We start from the raw sequence: 12,523 nt of genomic DNA on the forward strand, positions 1-12,523 counted from the left end.
ATGGCAACACTTTGTATTAGTAAGCATTTCTAACTACTTTTGAGATAGTAAGAATACTATTATTAAGTTATAGGAGTTTAATATGTAGCACATTTGGTTTTAGACAATCAACGAGAGATACACTTATGTACACTAATGGAGTCAGTATATATATTTTTTAAATAAACATATACTTTCATTAATCAAGGATGCATTAAATTGATGAAACGTGACAGTAAAGACATTCATAATTTTAAAAATATTTCAAATAAATGCAGTTCTTGATTTCTGAAGTGTCATGTTACACTGAAGACTGGAGTAATGATGCTGAAAATTCAGAAATAAATTACTTTTTAAAATATGTTCAAATAGAAAAGTTATTTTAAATTGTAATAATATTTCACAATATTATGGTTTTATGATGTTTTTGAAGAAACGTCTTTTAAAAACCAAAGTTTTAAATCTTAACAAACTTTTGAACGGTAGTGTACATGTGGGATATTTGAATACACTCTGAAATTAGCATTCTGGTTTCTGTTGATTGTGCTGTAAATTTTATTTTGATGTTATTTTTTATTTTGTGCTGACAATCAGTCAGTTATTGACCCAAATCTGGAATGTTTTTATTATTATTATTATTATTATTAAATAATAAAATGCATTTTAATAACAGTTGAGACTTTTTTGAGAATTAATGAATTGTAGCAGCACGAATGCAGCTTATTCTATACATGCATTTAAATATATAACCAAATGTCTATGCCTCAAATGTAAATGCATTTCGGGGTTGTTATGACCCTGGTCGCACATTAAACAGAAACCAATCACCAAAAACCAAACAAAAAGATTGTATGTCATGACAAGGTTGCAGAGGTTGCAGAGAAGCATTGCACAGAGGACCATGGTGTGAACAAATGCTTTATTTACCTCTGCTACATCACACATGACCTCATCACACGCACAAGATACTGACTGACTAAAAACAGAACTATCGTCGTTAAGAGGGAGAAAATCTGTGTGTGTTCATGTATTGAAGAGGTAAAGCCGGCTACTTGTTACATTGTTCTATTCACTATCTAAAAAACAAATTCATTGGGTTTACTAAAATACTCTTTTTTTCGCTATACAGAACAAGAAATGAGAAAAGCTGGAGCACTACATTGACTAAACTCAATTAGGGGATATATTTGTTTCAAAATATTTTATTATATGACAAACTTCAAACAATGAATATAATCGTTATCTACACATCTACATTTCAGGAACTGTTTTCCCCTCAGAGTCTGTTTCGTCGGCATCAACGCTCTCTGGATCCAGAAACTGCAGGATTTGCAGCATCGTGTTGTTGTCCAATCCCGCCGCTGCATTCTCGTGATTCGCGGGTCTTTTTTCTGGCGCGCTTTTGTCGAAGTAGTCGGCACGTTCGTACACGGGCTGATCCTCGTCACTTAAGGGCGTCAGACGTGCACGTCTCTGTCCATGTGCGAACATTTCCGGCGCCAGGTAATTAGCAAGTTCATCTTCCTCGCCAGCAGTGTCGTCATAATCATCCCTGCTGGTTTCCCTCTCATAATAACTTGACGTTTTCACTTGCGCTGGTCGGTTGTTTTGTTGCACCGCGTTTACCAGCTCAAGTATGTTCATGATGTCCTCGGCGACACTGTTACCCTCCGATGCCTCGAGCGGCCGTCGGTGAGGTGATGCATTGAAGGTCTTGTGAGCAATTGCGTATGGTGTACGTGACTTTGTTGGGATTCTGAATAAATCCTTCTGCTTCTCGTTCTGGAGAAGCTCAAGAACTTCCTCCGGTGGGATTTGTAGCATCTGGGAGATTTTGATGATCTGGGACAAAGTCTCCGGGAGTGTGCTGTGCACGGGCTTAATGTCCCTCTCCTCCTTGTCGTCCTCCTCTTCGTCTTCGTCTTCATCCGCATCTTTTTTCTCCACCTCTCGGTCGCTTTCTTGCTCGCTCTTGCTGGACTCTTGTCTTTTCTGCTGCTCCTGCTCTTTCTTTTCTAGGATTTTCAGAAGATAGTAGTCCACAAGCTTTGCAATGTCCTCAGGCTCCTCCTCTTTTCCTGTCTGGAACCAGTCGGGTTGATTGGATCTCTTGACATCATCGTCTTCTTCATCCTCCTCTTGCTCATCATCCTCAAGGTTGCGATTAAACCCATGCCTTCATCGTCTTCTTTCTCTCTTTTCCCTTTTCTTCTTCCCATGCCTCTCTCTTTTTTGTTCCTCCAAAGGTGCCCATTCATCAGTTCCCATGATGTCCTCCAAGACCATCTTCCTCTGCCTGTACAAGTCATTATCATTATCGTCATCGTCTTCACCATCCTCCCGTTTGCTGTTGGGCTTAGATGCGGAGATTCCACTCAGTTCCTCAAACACAGATTGAAGGGTCGCCAGCTTCTGGGGTGTGTACTGTTCTTCTGCGTTCTCGTTGGTCCGTTTGAGAGGCTGCTCCTGATCCTCCTCCTTCTCAAACATGACTGGGAACTTTCGGTGCCACCTCTGGCTGTCTGGATTGGTCCATGAGGTCCTTCCGTAATTCTCGGACGAAGTTTCCGTTTCTAGTTGTTGTTTTGGTCTTGGGAAGGGGTGGACAGCGTATCGAGTTTGAGATGGTGCGATGACCTTCTGGGAGTTTTTTTGGGGCACCATGTGTTCCTCGGTCTGTTGTAGTGTGGTAAGAACCGCTTGCAGCAACTCTTGAGTTTTATCTTTCTCGTTTTCCTCACTTTCTTCCATGCCTCTATCCATCCGAGCAGGAGCCGCCAGTTGCAGCATGGAGCGAACGCTCTCCATCTCGTCTGAAGTGTCTTGCTGGTGCTCGTCGTCAAGAGGATCAGGTGGGGTTCTCTGGCTGAGGCTTTGGATGTAACGTAGAGCTCTGAGCATCTCTGCACTCGGAGGAGGACGGATCTGGGACGCAGGTCCGTAAGAGACAGGTTCACTTCCGGTCAGGCGATGCTCTCTTAGCGTGGCCCCTTGAACTCCACAAATGAGAGAAAGGAAAAGGGGCAGAAGAAGTAGCGAGGGGAGGACGAACACCCCTGTTGCGCAGCATCTAGATGATGACAGCATGTTTTACCTGAGAGAGGGAGGGAGGGAGGGAGGGAGGGAGGGAGAGAGGATAGATGGTGATTCAGACAGTTTTTCATGAAAATTAAGTATAAAAGCTTTCACTGGGGTGGTGCTCTTTTAAAATAGGTCCTAATATGGAGATTTTTGGTACTAATATGTACCTTTTAGGGGTAAATAAGGTACAACCCCAATGACAGCTTTTGTACATTTTTGCAACACATGCACATACACAAATATGTTTGTGCTTAATACAATTTCATGTATATTGATTATTCTGTAAAAAAATAATAAAGGTATGAAAGCTTTCATTGGGGTGGTATCCTTTCAAACTTAGTACTACATGTAAGTACCTTTAAGGTACTAATGTGCACCATTTAATGTAAATTTAGTACCACTTCCAGTTACAAAGGTGATAGCTTTCTTACATTTTGCAACACATGCACACACACAGATGTGTTTGCATTACCAATTTCATGCATATTCATTGTTCTGTCATCAGTTTGTCAACTTCATCTTATTCAAAACCTGTACAATTGTTTCAGTGTTTTTGTCCATACAATGAAAGTCAATGTGGTCCAGTGTTGTTTGGACGCCATTGACTTTAAATGTAGCCTATAGGCAAAAATACCTTGTTCAAAATACCTTCTTTTGTGTTCCACTGAAGAAAGAAAGCCATGCATGTTTGGAATTACACGAGGGTGATTAAATATTGGCATAACTATTCCTTTAACTTCTTACAAAGACCTACCATTGATTACTTTGCAGTCTTGTTTACAATGCTTAATTGACCATCGAGGGTCTCGCTCTGCTTTCTCTCTCTCTTTCTGACATCTGTTGAGAGCCTGTTGATGAGTGTTTGCGGAGCACTCAGAGAGCCTGCGCTGAAAATCTCATTAGTTTCTAAATTGCTGCCGCGGCTAAATGAGTCATACCCCGTTGCTATGGGAGACCGCGCGAGGATCCGCACTGCTGTTGAACCGCAAAGTGCCGTCAAACGGAGAGGAGGAGAAAGCCCCGGAGCACGACATCCTGCTCACTTCAATCTGTTAGCTGTTTATACGTATTTTTAAGTGGAAATGTAGTAGAAAGAACTTTAACTTGGACATTTTCCGTCAGGTTTAAACCAAGTTTGTTTTCAAATGTGCGCAGCGTTCTGAATTAACGATTTGTAGAGTTTAAAATAAACACAAATGAGCTTTAAAATAACAATTGTGCGCGAAACTGAGAATTTTTCATATAATAAGCGGTCGAACTTTTATTAATCCTTTTTGCAACTTTTAAAACGCGTGCTTTTTTTGTTTCATCTACTTGTTTCAATACATAAAGCGCTCCATACGCGTTTCTAAAGAGATAAACCACATATAAGTGATGCATTTCGTCTTAAATAGCGCACAAATGAGTGTTTAAATACAAAAACCTTCTTACCTTTGCCTTCGGTCTGTTTTAAAGGGGAGTCGTGAGTGCGTTGCACATCGCTCTCGCGCACTCGGTGTGTTTATGGCTGAGCAGCACCGTGAGCACGAGCGCGGAGTCTCTCTCTCGTCAGCACCACGGACAGCTCCGCCTGTTATAAGAGACGCCACCTGATTCGTGCGTCACTGAAACAACATACGCAAAACCGGCCACACACACACATGTCCGGCCACACACACACAAAAAAATGTCTGGCAAAAAAACACACACACTCCAGGCAATTCAATGTTATTTATTTGGCATACAAACTCAAAATGGTTTTATGCATGCATAACCTTGAATTCGTCTTATTATTCAGTTTTTCACATCAAGAAGGGTGATCCAAAAAAGGAGAGAACCTCAAATGATTGTAAAGCGCTTTGGGTGTACAGCAATACACAATAAAGCGCTATATAAATGCATCATTCATTCATTCATTCATTCAAAAAATCACTAAGTGCAATTAACTCTTCACTACTAACTTTGGCTTCACTTTCATTTCAATTTAAAACCAGCAATTACATTTTAGTTAAAGTTTAGTGAGTTGGAATTTTGTAGTATATTTTGGTGGTTACCATGGTAACTTTATGTAAAGAAGCACAAGAGCACCTCTGATTAGAGGTTTCAGTGCCAAAAGGCCCTTGGTGAAGAAGAAACCCACTCATTATGACCTTCTCTTATCATGTAAAGTGGAAGCTCTCGAGTCTGATTGTGATATTATGATAATAGTCGATCACTGAAGAGCGATGGTACTTTACTTTTGATCCGCGGGCCCAGAATGCTCTTGGGAGATCTCGTTAGCTCGTCTTTTATTTGATGATGCAGCTGCTGTTGTGCCAAAAAAGCTATTTAATCCTTAATAAGCATATTGAACATGAGGTATGGGAAGCTGAAAGCATCTCTCTCCCGTGCACACTCTTATGGCTGGCTGAGGTTCTGGTCATGTTGATTTGACTTCATCTGTAAAGCGTCTGGCGAGCGATGAGTCACAGCGGAGAGGCGTGTGAGACAGGGACTGACGGAGAGGAAGACAGGAGTGTTTTGATGGGAAGTGACATGTGTGTGTCTGGGACGGGGTTTGCCGCTGTGGGCTCTGGTTTTGTGAAGTGAGTGTGTGTTTGGCAGTGTGTCAGGAGCTGGCAGGAGGGAGATCTCGTTCATTCAGAAATCCTCTGCTCTGCTGCTGTGGGTGGCCCACTCATTCACAGTCTCTTTCAGAACAACACACACTCACACACACACAGTTCAGCTGGATGATGCTGATTGGTCCACAGCTACAGTCAGGCATTTATTCTCTTCTCATCTTTTTCGTCACATCAAGTCTCGCCTATCCTGACTTGGCTCTTTTCTCTTTCTCTTCATTTCTACTCTATTCTAATCTCTTCACTTCCCCTCTTGTCTCTCTATTTGATTTCTCCTTTTTTGTTCTCATATCATATCATCTCTTCTCTTCCATTGTTTTCTTGTTTTTCTTCTCTTCTCCTCTTCTGTCATTTCATCTTTTCTGTGTTCTAGTCTTCTTTTCTCTCTTCTAATCACCTATTTATCTTCCTATCTCTTCTGTTTTCTCTTCTCATTTCATCTCTTCTTGTCTTCTGTTTTATCTTCTCTTCTCTTCTCTTCTCTTCTCTTCTCTTCTCTTCTCTTCTCTTCTCTTCTCTTCTCTTCTCTTCTCTTCTCTTCTCTTCTCTTCTCTTCTCTTCTCTTCTCTTCTCTTCTGTCTTTTAATCTCTTTTCTCACTTCTAGTCTTTTTTTCTCTCTTCTACTTGCCTATTTCTCTTCTCATCTCTTCTGCCCTCTTCCCTTTTCTCATCTTGTTTCTTCTTGCCTCTGTTATCTTTTCATCTCATCTCTACTTTCTCTTCTTTCATCACATATCTTCTGTTCTTTGCTTGTCTTTTTTCTCATCTCATGTAATCTCTTCTCATCTCTTCTCGTATTTTTCTTATCTCATCTCTTCTCATGTCATTGTTTCCTTTTTCTCATCTCATTTAATCTCTTCTCATCTTTTTAACTTCTTTTTTATCTTCTCTCCTCTTTTCGTCTTTATCTTCTCATTGCTTTTAGTCTTCGCTTTTCTCAACTAATTTCATTTCTAATTCTCTTCTTGTCTTTTTATCTTCTCATCTCTTCTCCTTTTTTGTCTTTTCTCATCTCTTCTCATTTTCCCTTGTCATTTCATTTCTTCACTTCTCATCTGTTCTCTTCTCATCTCTTCTGTTTTCTCTTCTCTCATCTCACGTCATTGCTCTGACATCAGTGTATGAGCCTAAAGCCGATCCTGTGTGTGTGTGTGTGTGTGTGTGTGTGTGTGTGTGTGTGTGCAATTTGAGCAGGTGCACCATTGTTGTTACTGCACCTTTATTTTCATCTGTGTTCTGCACATTACAGATTCAGTTAACAATCCATGTAGACATCCTGTGTGTGTGTATATGTGCTCCATTTACCTCTTTTGTTATGTTAGTGTGTTTATGGGATAAAAACAACTTGTTCTCTGGCTGATTCTTAATATGGTGTGATGGATGCATTGAATATTTCAGAGGACAAATAATATTGACAGAGGATGGAAGAGAAACACTGAACGCACACACACTGATCAGAGGGGGATGAGGCGTGTGTGACGTGCATATGTGCAGTACGAGACAGCCTCGAGCCTCGAGCTTCCTGGATGGTGGAAGTTCAGACGACATAAAAAAGCAGTGTCTATCCCAGTACATATTACAGTCTTGCAAGACAAATTACTAATTATTGTTAAATGCTGCTCTCACAACATGTTAACATGCCCCATCCAAATATTTCATGTAATGTTATGTTTCAGAGTGCATAAAGCCTTGATTATCTTTAGATGTTTTCAAGTGTTTGAAAAATGCATTGCATTAGTTTGTATAATTTGACATGCAAACATCCATAATGCAACATGCACATTACCATAAAACAAATTATTGAATATAAAAAGGCATTCAAATCAAAATCGTCATCTGAGATATTCTGATGGTGCGCAGAAAAATTAAAATGAATCTCCAGAGATGTAAATTAGGCTATTAAAGATTGAAGCATCTTGTTGATTGCTATTGATTGCCAGTTTGTAAAAACAAACAAAACTGAGTTTAATGGACATGGATGGGGCAAAGCATTGTTCTGAAATAAATGTTCAAATACACACTGTTTTCGAAGTGTATAGCCACAAGACTGATAAAAAATCAGTAAGTTCTTGAGTTGAAATTAGTGTCTGTTTGACAGAGTTTCACTTTTTAAACCCAGAGCTTTCTTTTAAGGGAACTGTCAAAGCAATGCATCACTCCAGATTGTTCCCATATGTTTATGTTTTGTCCACGTGTCCCAGCCACCTACACACTGATCCAAACTCACACTCGCTGTCTGTTGTTGTTTAATCCTGTCATTTGTTTTCTCTGAAAGATTCTTCACAGGAGATCACACACTTGTGCATGTGCAACCCTTCAGCATCGACAGATCTCAACGTGACGCGTCTTGTTGTGTTTATTTCCCTCTGCAGTGCTTGTGGTAGGAAAATAAGCACATTTAAATTGACAAACCATGAAAGATGTTTTCCCCTACAATAAATGTCAGTTATTTATGGTTTGTGTTCCCATGAAACAATGTGAGGCATCATTCATATCATTTGTACGGTGACAAACGGAGAGATTGAGAACATGATTACTGGTAAGATTTTGTTTTCTGTATATTTAAGAGAGATTATCTTTGTTTATCTGTCTAACATCACTCCTTTCTGGCAGTCAGTTTTCCCATGGCCCCCAGCACTCAATGTTCTCCTCATTTTGACTGAATCCTCAGTTGTATCTGGGCATCAAACCGTGCCTCCCACACTGAGACACATGCAAAACATTTCCGGTCTATCAGAGCGAACAGTGTTGTTAGCCTATGAATTCAAGTAGAGATGCCAAACTGGTTCTCTTGGGTAGAACTGTGGGTATTCACAGTTGTGCTCATAATTTTATGCAAATATGTGAATTGTATTTTACTTTTTTACTTAGTACTACCCTGATTATGCATTTACACTGATACGTAAATTTTCACAAATTATCCTGTTTGTACTCTAAGTTTTTTTAAAAACTGGGTGTAGGCCTATGTAAGCATTAAATAATGTATGTATGTGTATTTATTACAAGGCTTTCTGAAATACTCAATTCTGATTGGTCAATCGAAGCAAAGGTGTAGTCATTTGTTTCGCAGACATTTATTTATATTGACATTAGGATCCATCTCCCCGTGAGCCATTATGAGCTACATACGGAGATAGATTGTGAAATAAATGTTCGCGAATGTTCTTTGTCAGTCATTTATATTTACATATGGAGATGGAACAAATGTTTTCTCTAACCTGGTATGGACTACGGTTGGTCATAAATAGCCTACTGCCGATGAACGCCGCGGTTCTACCATTGGAGAAAGCGTAACGGTCAACTTGGATCACATGTGCCTTGATAACCAATCACATTATAGCCTTGACATTTTTGAATTTCTGTCAGAGTTGCACTTTTTGCGCAATTTTCTTACTGCTCTCATTCATACAAATGCAACGGGCACCATCTTGCATTATCAGTTAGTGATTTTGACTCAAAATTTCACACCCATATTTGTTTATTCAGCGAATAAACATTTATTAAACGTAGTGTAGTGATAGTGTACAGTCAGACTGTCATCATAGCAAAATAAACACCCAAATGTTGTTTATTTTGTAATAATGTCCAGTTGACTGTATCCATTATGCAGCTTTATATATATATATATATATATATATATATATATATATATATATATATATATATATTTATAAGATTGTATATTTTATTTATTTATTTTAACTAACTGATAAAAATCTTATTCTGCAAGGAATATAAACTTATGAAACGAGAGGTATGTCAACTCAATAGACGTAATTGTGTGTCAGCAATCACCTGATACTCCAGACAGTTCTTTCTGTGTTCCTTCCTCCTGTTTGTCTCTTCCTCTCTGCCTCTGCCATCTTGTGTGTGGGTGAAGGTTGTTGGTTTCAGTGTCTTGAGGAAAGTGCTGCAGCCTGTTCAGGGTCTCTAAACAGATCAACACTCATTACAATTTAATTACTTCCCCTTCACAACACACACACAACAGCAGATCATCGCATTGATCTGAGCCAACGAGTCCTGTGTGTGTCTCTCGTTCTCTCTCCTCCCCCTTCATCTCAATTATTTAACAAGTTTCATTGTTGAAATGGACTCCATATCCCATGATGCCTCCTACGCGGTCATTAAAAGCAAAGTAGTTTCCTGTTTGAGATTAAGGAGGTTTAATCAGTTCAGATAATATCAGGAAATTGCCACATCATGAAAGAAAATAAAGAGTACATTTAATGCATTTTAAGGGATAAAAATCAGATGTGTGGAAATGCAGTCCCTTTAATTTGGCTGTACTTCTTGTCTGTTTCTCTTTATTGCTGGAGAAATAGTTCTCCCAAAATGCGAAAGAAGAGAAATGTCATCTAATTTTATTGCTTCTTTCATGTCCTGTGATCAGTTCATTTATACTGATGTCAAATCTGATGCAATGTGACTTAACTTGCCATACCTGAATGTAGATTAGTGTAAATTAAATTTAAGAGCTGCAGTAGTGTTCAATGTTATGTTTTGATACCAAAGCAGGCTTGAAATAGCACATTATAAGTGCCTTTTTTTGTCCATTTTGGAGTTTAACATCCTCTTTTGTTATGGAAAAGAGCAGCTAGGACACATCTACAAAATATCTGCCTTTGTTTTCCACAGAAGAAAGAAACTCGTACACATTTGGAATGACATGAGGGTGAGTAAATGTTTTTTATTTGTGTGTAAACTATTCCTTTATTCATTTATGCAATTTGATTTTGAAGGAAAAGGTGAATTGAAAGTCGTCTTTGCTTTGAGCCACTTGCAAGCTAACGGCATCAAGTGTACAACCTGAAGGAAAATATTATTAAGGCATCATGCGTTGGAGATCTTTCAGATAGGTTCTCTTTGTTGCCTCTCATAACAAGGTCACTTTTTTATGGCACCTCAGCAGACAAGAAAAGAGAAAGGAAGCGAGACTCTGAGAGAGATAAGCAGATGTAAGAAGACCATGTGTGGCTTCAGGGAAGCCTTTAGGGATCAGAAATGGAAAGGAAACCACTCAACAAAAGGGTAAAGAGAAAAAGAGCCATTAAACTGAGCTGTGACTAAAATATCTGTTTAACGCAGACACATTGGTCACTGAAGCAGACGCTGGTGACGCACTCCTGACCTCTGAAGACCCTGTGATTGACAGGTAATCTCAGGACGCTTGGAGGAGCCCACACAGGAGAGAAGAGAAAGAGAGGACGGAAGGACAGAAGAGTGTTTTGCAGTGCTGCCGGCAATGACTCATAGGTCAGATGTGTGTGTGTGTGTGTGTGTGGCTGAATCGAAGTCAGCTTTAATGAGGAAAAAAGAAAATGTAAAGACAAAAGGTAATAGAGAAAGAGTGCAACACAAGTGTGAAGGGACAGCAACAAAACAAATTAGATTATTGAGTAACGTTTGACCGAGCAGAACTCTCTGTCATGTTGCTTGAGTGTTGTAGATGGTTGCCAGGGTGTTGTTGTGCTGTTGCTAGGATGTACTGAGATGTTGTTACAGTTATTGCTAGGTAGTTGGTACAATGATCTTAGTGTTTTTAATGCATTGTTATGGTTGCTAAAATACACTGAAAAAAATGAATGTAGGGTTTACTTTTGTCACGGTGTTGCCTACTGTGTCGGAGCGAAGGAGGCGTAGGAGAATTCAACACGAACACTCTTTATTTACCACATAGGAACTAGGAACACACACGTAGGAATGGGGATCAATGTTTAAGACTGCACGCTAGACATGGAAACACACCTGGCTTAAATCATGGGACTAATCAAGGAACAGATGAGGGGATAAATATGACACAGGTGAAACATATAGAACTAAATGGGGACAGGAACAGGATAGACCAAATATGGGCATAGAGGAACACGGGGGGAGGAAAAGGATGGACAAAGTATGGGAATTTTGGAACTTTGGGAATTTACAAGTAATTGGAGAGAGTGGGGAAGTAAAAAATTGAATTAAACATGACATTTTGAAGTAGAAAAACCGTAATAGTATTTTCTTTAAAAAACCTGCTGTGGCCACTACTAATATAGAAAAGAAAAGAAAAAAAAAACCTTTAGGGTGGTTGCAATGAGCAAAAGTGTTCTGAGTGTGTTTAAACATATTACTAGGGTGTTTTGGGTGGTGTTACCGATGTTTGTTTCAATGTGGTCATTCAGGTATTCTGCATACATTACTATTGCTATATATTATTTCTGTAGCACGAATGCTGCACGCTGAAATTTAATATGGTAACACTTTATTTTACAGCATCTTTGTTACACGTGTTACATGTACTTACCATTATAATAACAATAAATTATGCACAATTACATGCAAGTAACCCTAAGCCAAACCCTAATCCTAACCCTGCCCATATAGTAAGTACATGTAGTTAATTAATATTTCTCAGTACTTGTATGTATAATTGCACTGTAACAAGGACACCTTAATATAAAATTAAATACTTGATTTGAACAGACTAATAATAACACATCTCTCTTTCTCTCAATTATACTTTATTGGCATGGCAGGCATTTCTAACTGTTACCATGTATTTAGAACAGATGTTAAATGAACAATATGTAAAATTATAATATACACATTATAAATTAAGTAAACACAATTCTAAACTTTCTAGAGACATTCTAAAATTCTAAACTATGTGTTTGAGAATGCATCACTGATGGGTCGGCTCGTTTCTCTTTTTGTGACAGGCATTGATACCATGCTGCTAATAAGATACAATCTCTTTTTTCACATAATAAATATTTGTTGTGTGTAAGTCAGGACAAATTAATTCAAATTTGAAACCTAATTTCCTCATAGTTAGGCACTGGTGAGTCTCCACATCTCTTTGGTTACAGTATATGGTCAT

The 12,523-nt window shown here is 38.9% G+C and overlaps 1 protein-coding gene across 1 annotated transcript; it reads right to left on the reverse strand.

The window, feature by feature from the left end:
- Positions 1-879: 879 nt before the first annotated feature.
- On the reverse strand, positions 880-4,641 carry LOC109080662 (secretogranin-2-like). The gene is given in 2 exon segments (XM_042740208.1): positions 880-3,073; positions 4,492-4,641. A coding segment is annotated over 1 exon segment (1,836 nt). The 5' UTR covers positions 3,067-3,073; positions 4,492-4,641; the 3' UTR covers positions 880-1,230.
- Positions 4,642-12,523: the final 7,882 nt, after the last annotated feature.

Source organism: Cyprinus carpio, chromosome B15, assembly GCF_018340385.1.
Source record: "Cyprinus carpio isolate SPL01 chromosome B15, ASM1834038v1, whole genome shotgun sequence".
NCBI classification, from domain to species: domain Eukaryota; kingdom Metazoa; phylum Chordata; class Actinopteri; order Cypriniformes; family Cyprinidae; genus Cyprinus; species Cyprinus carpio.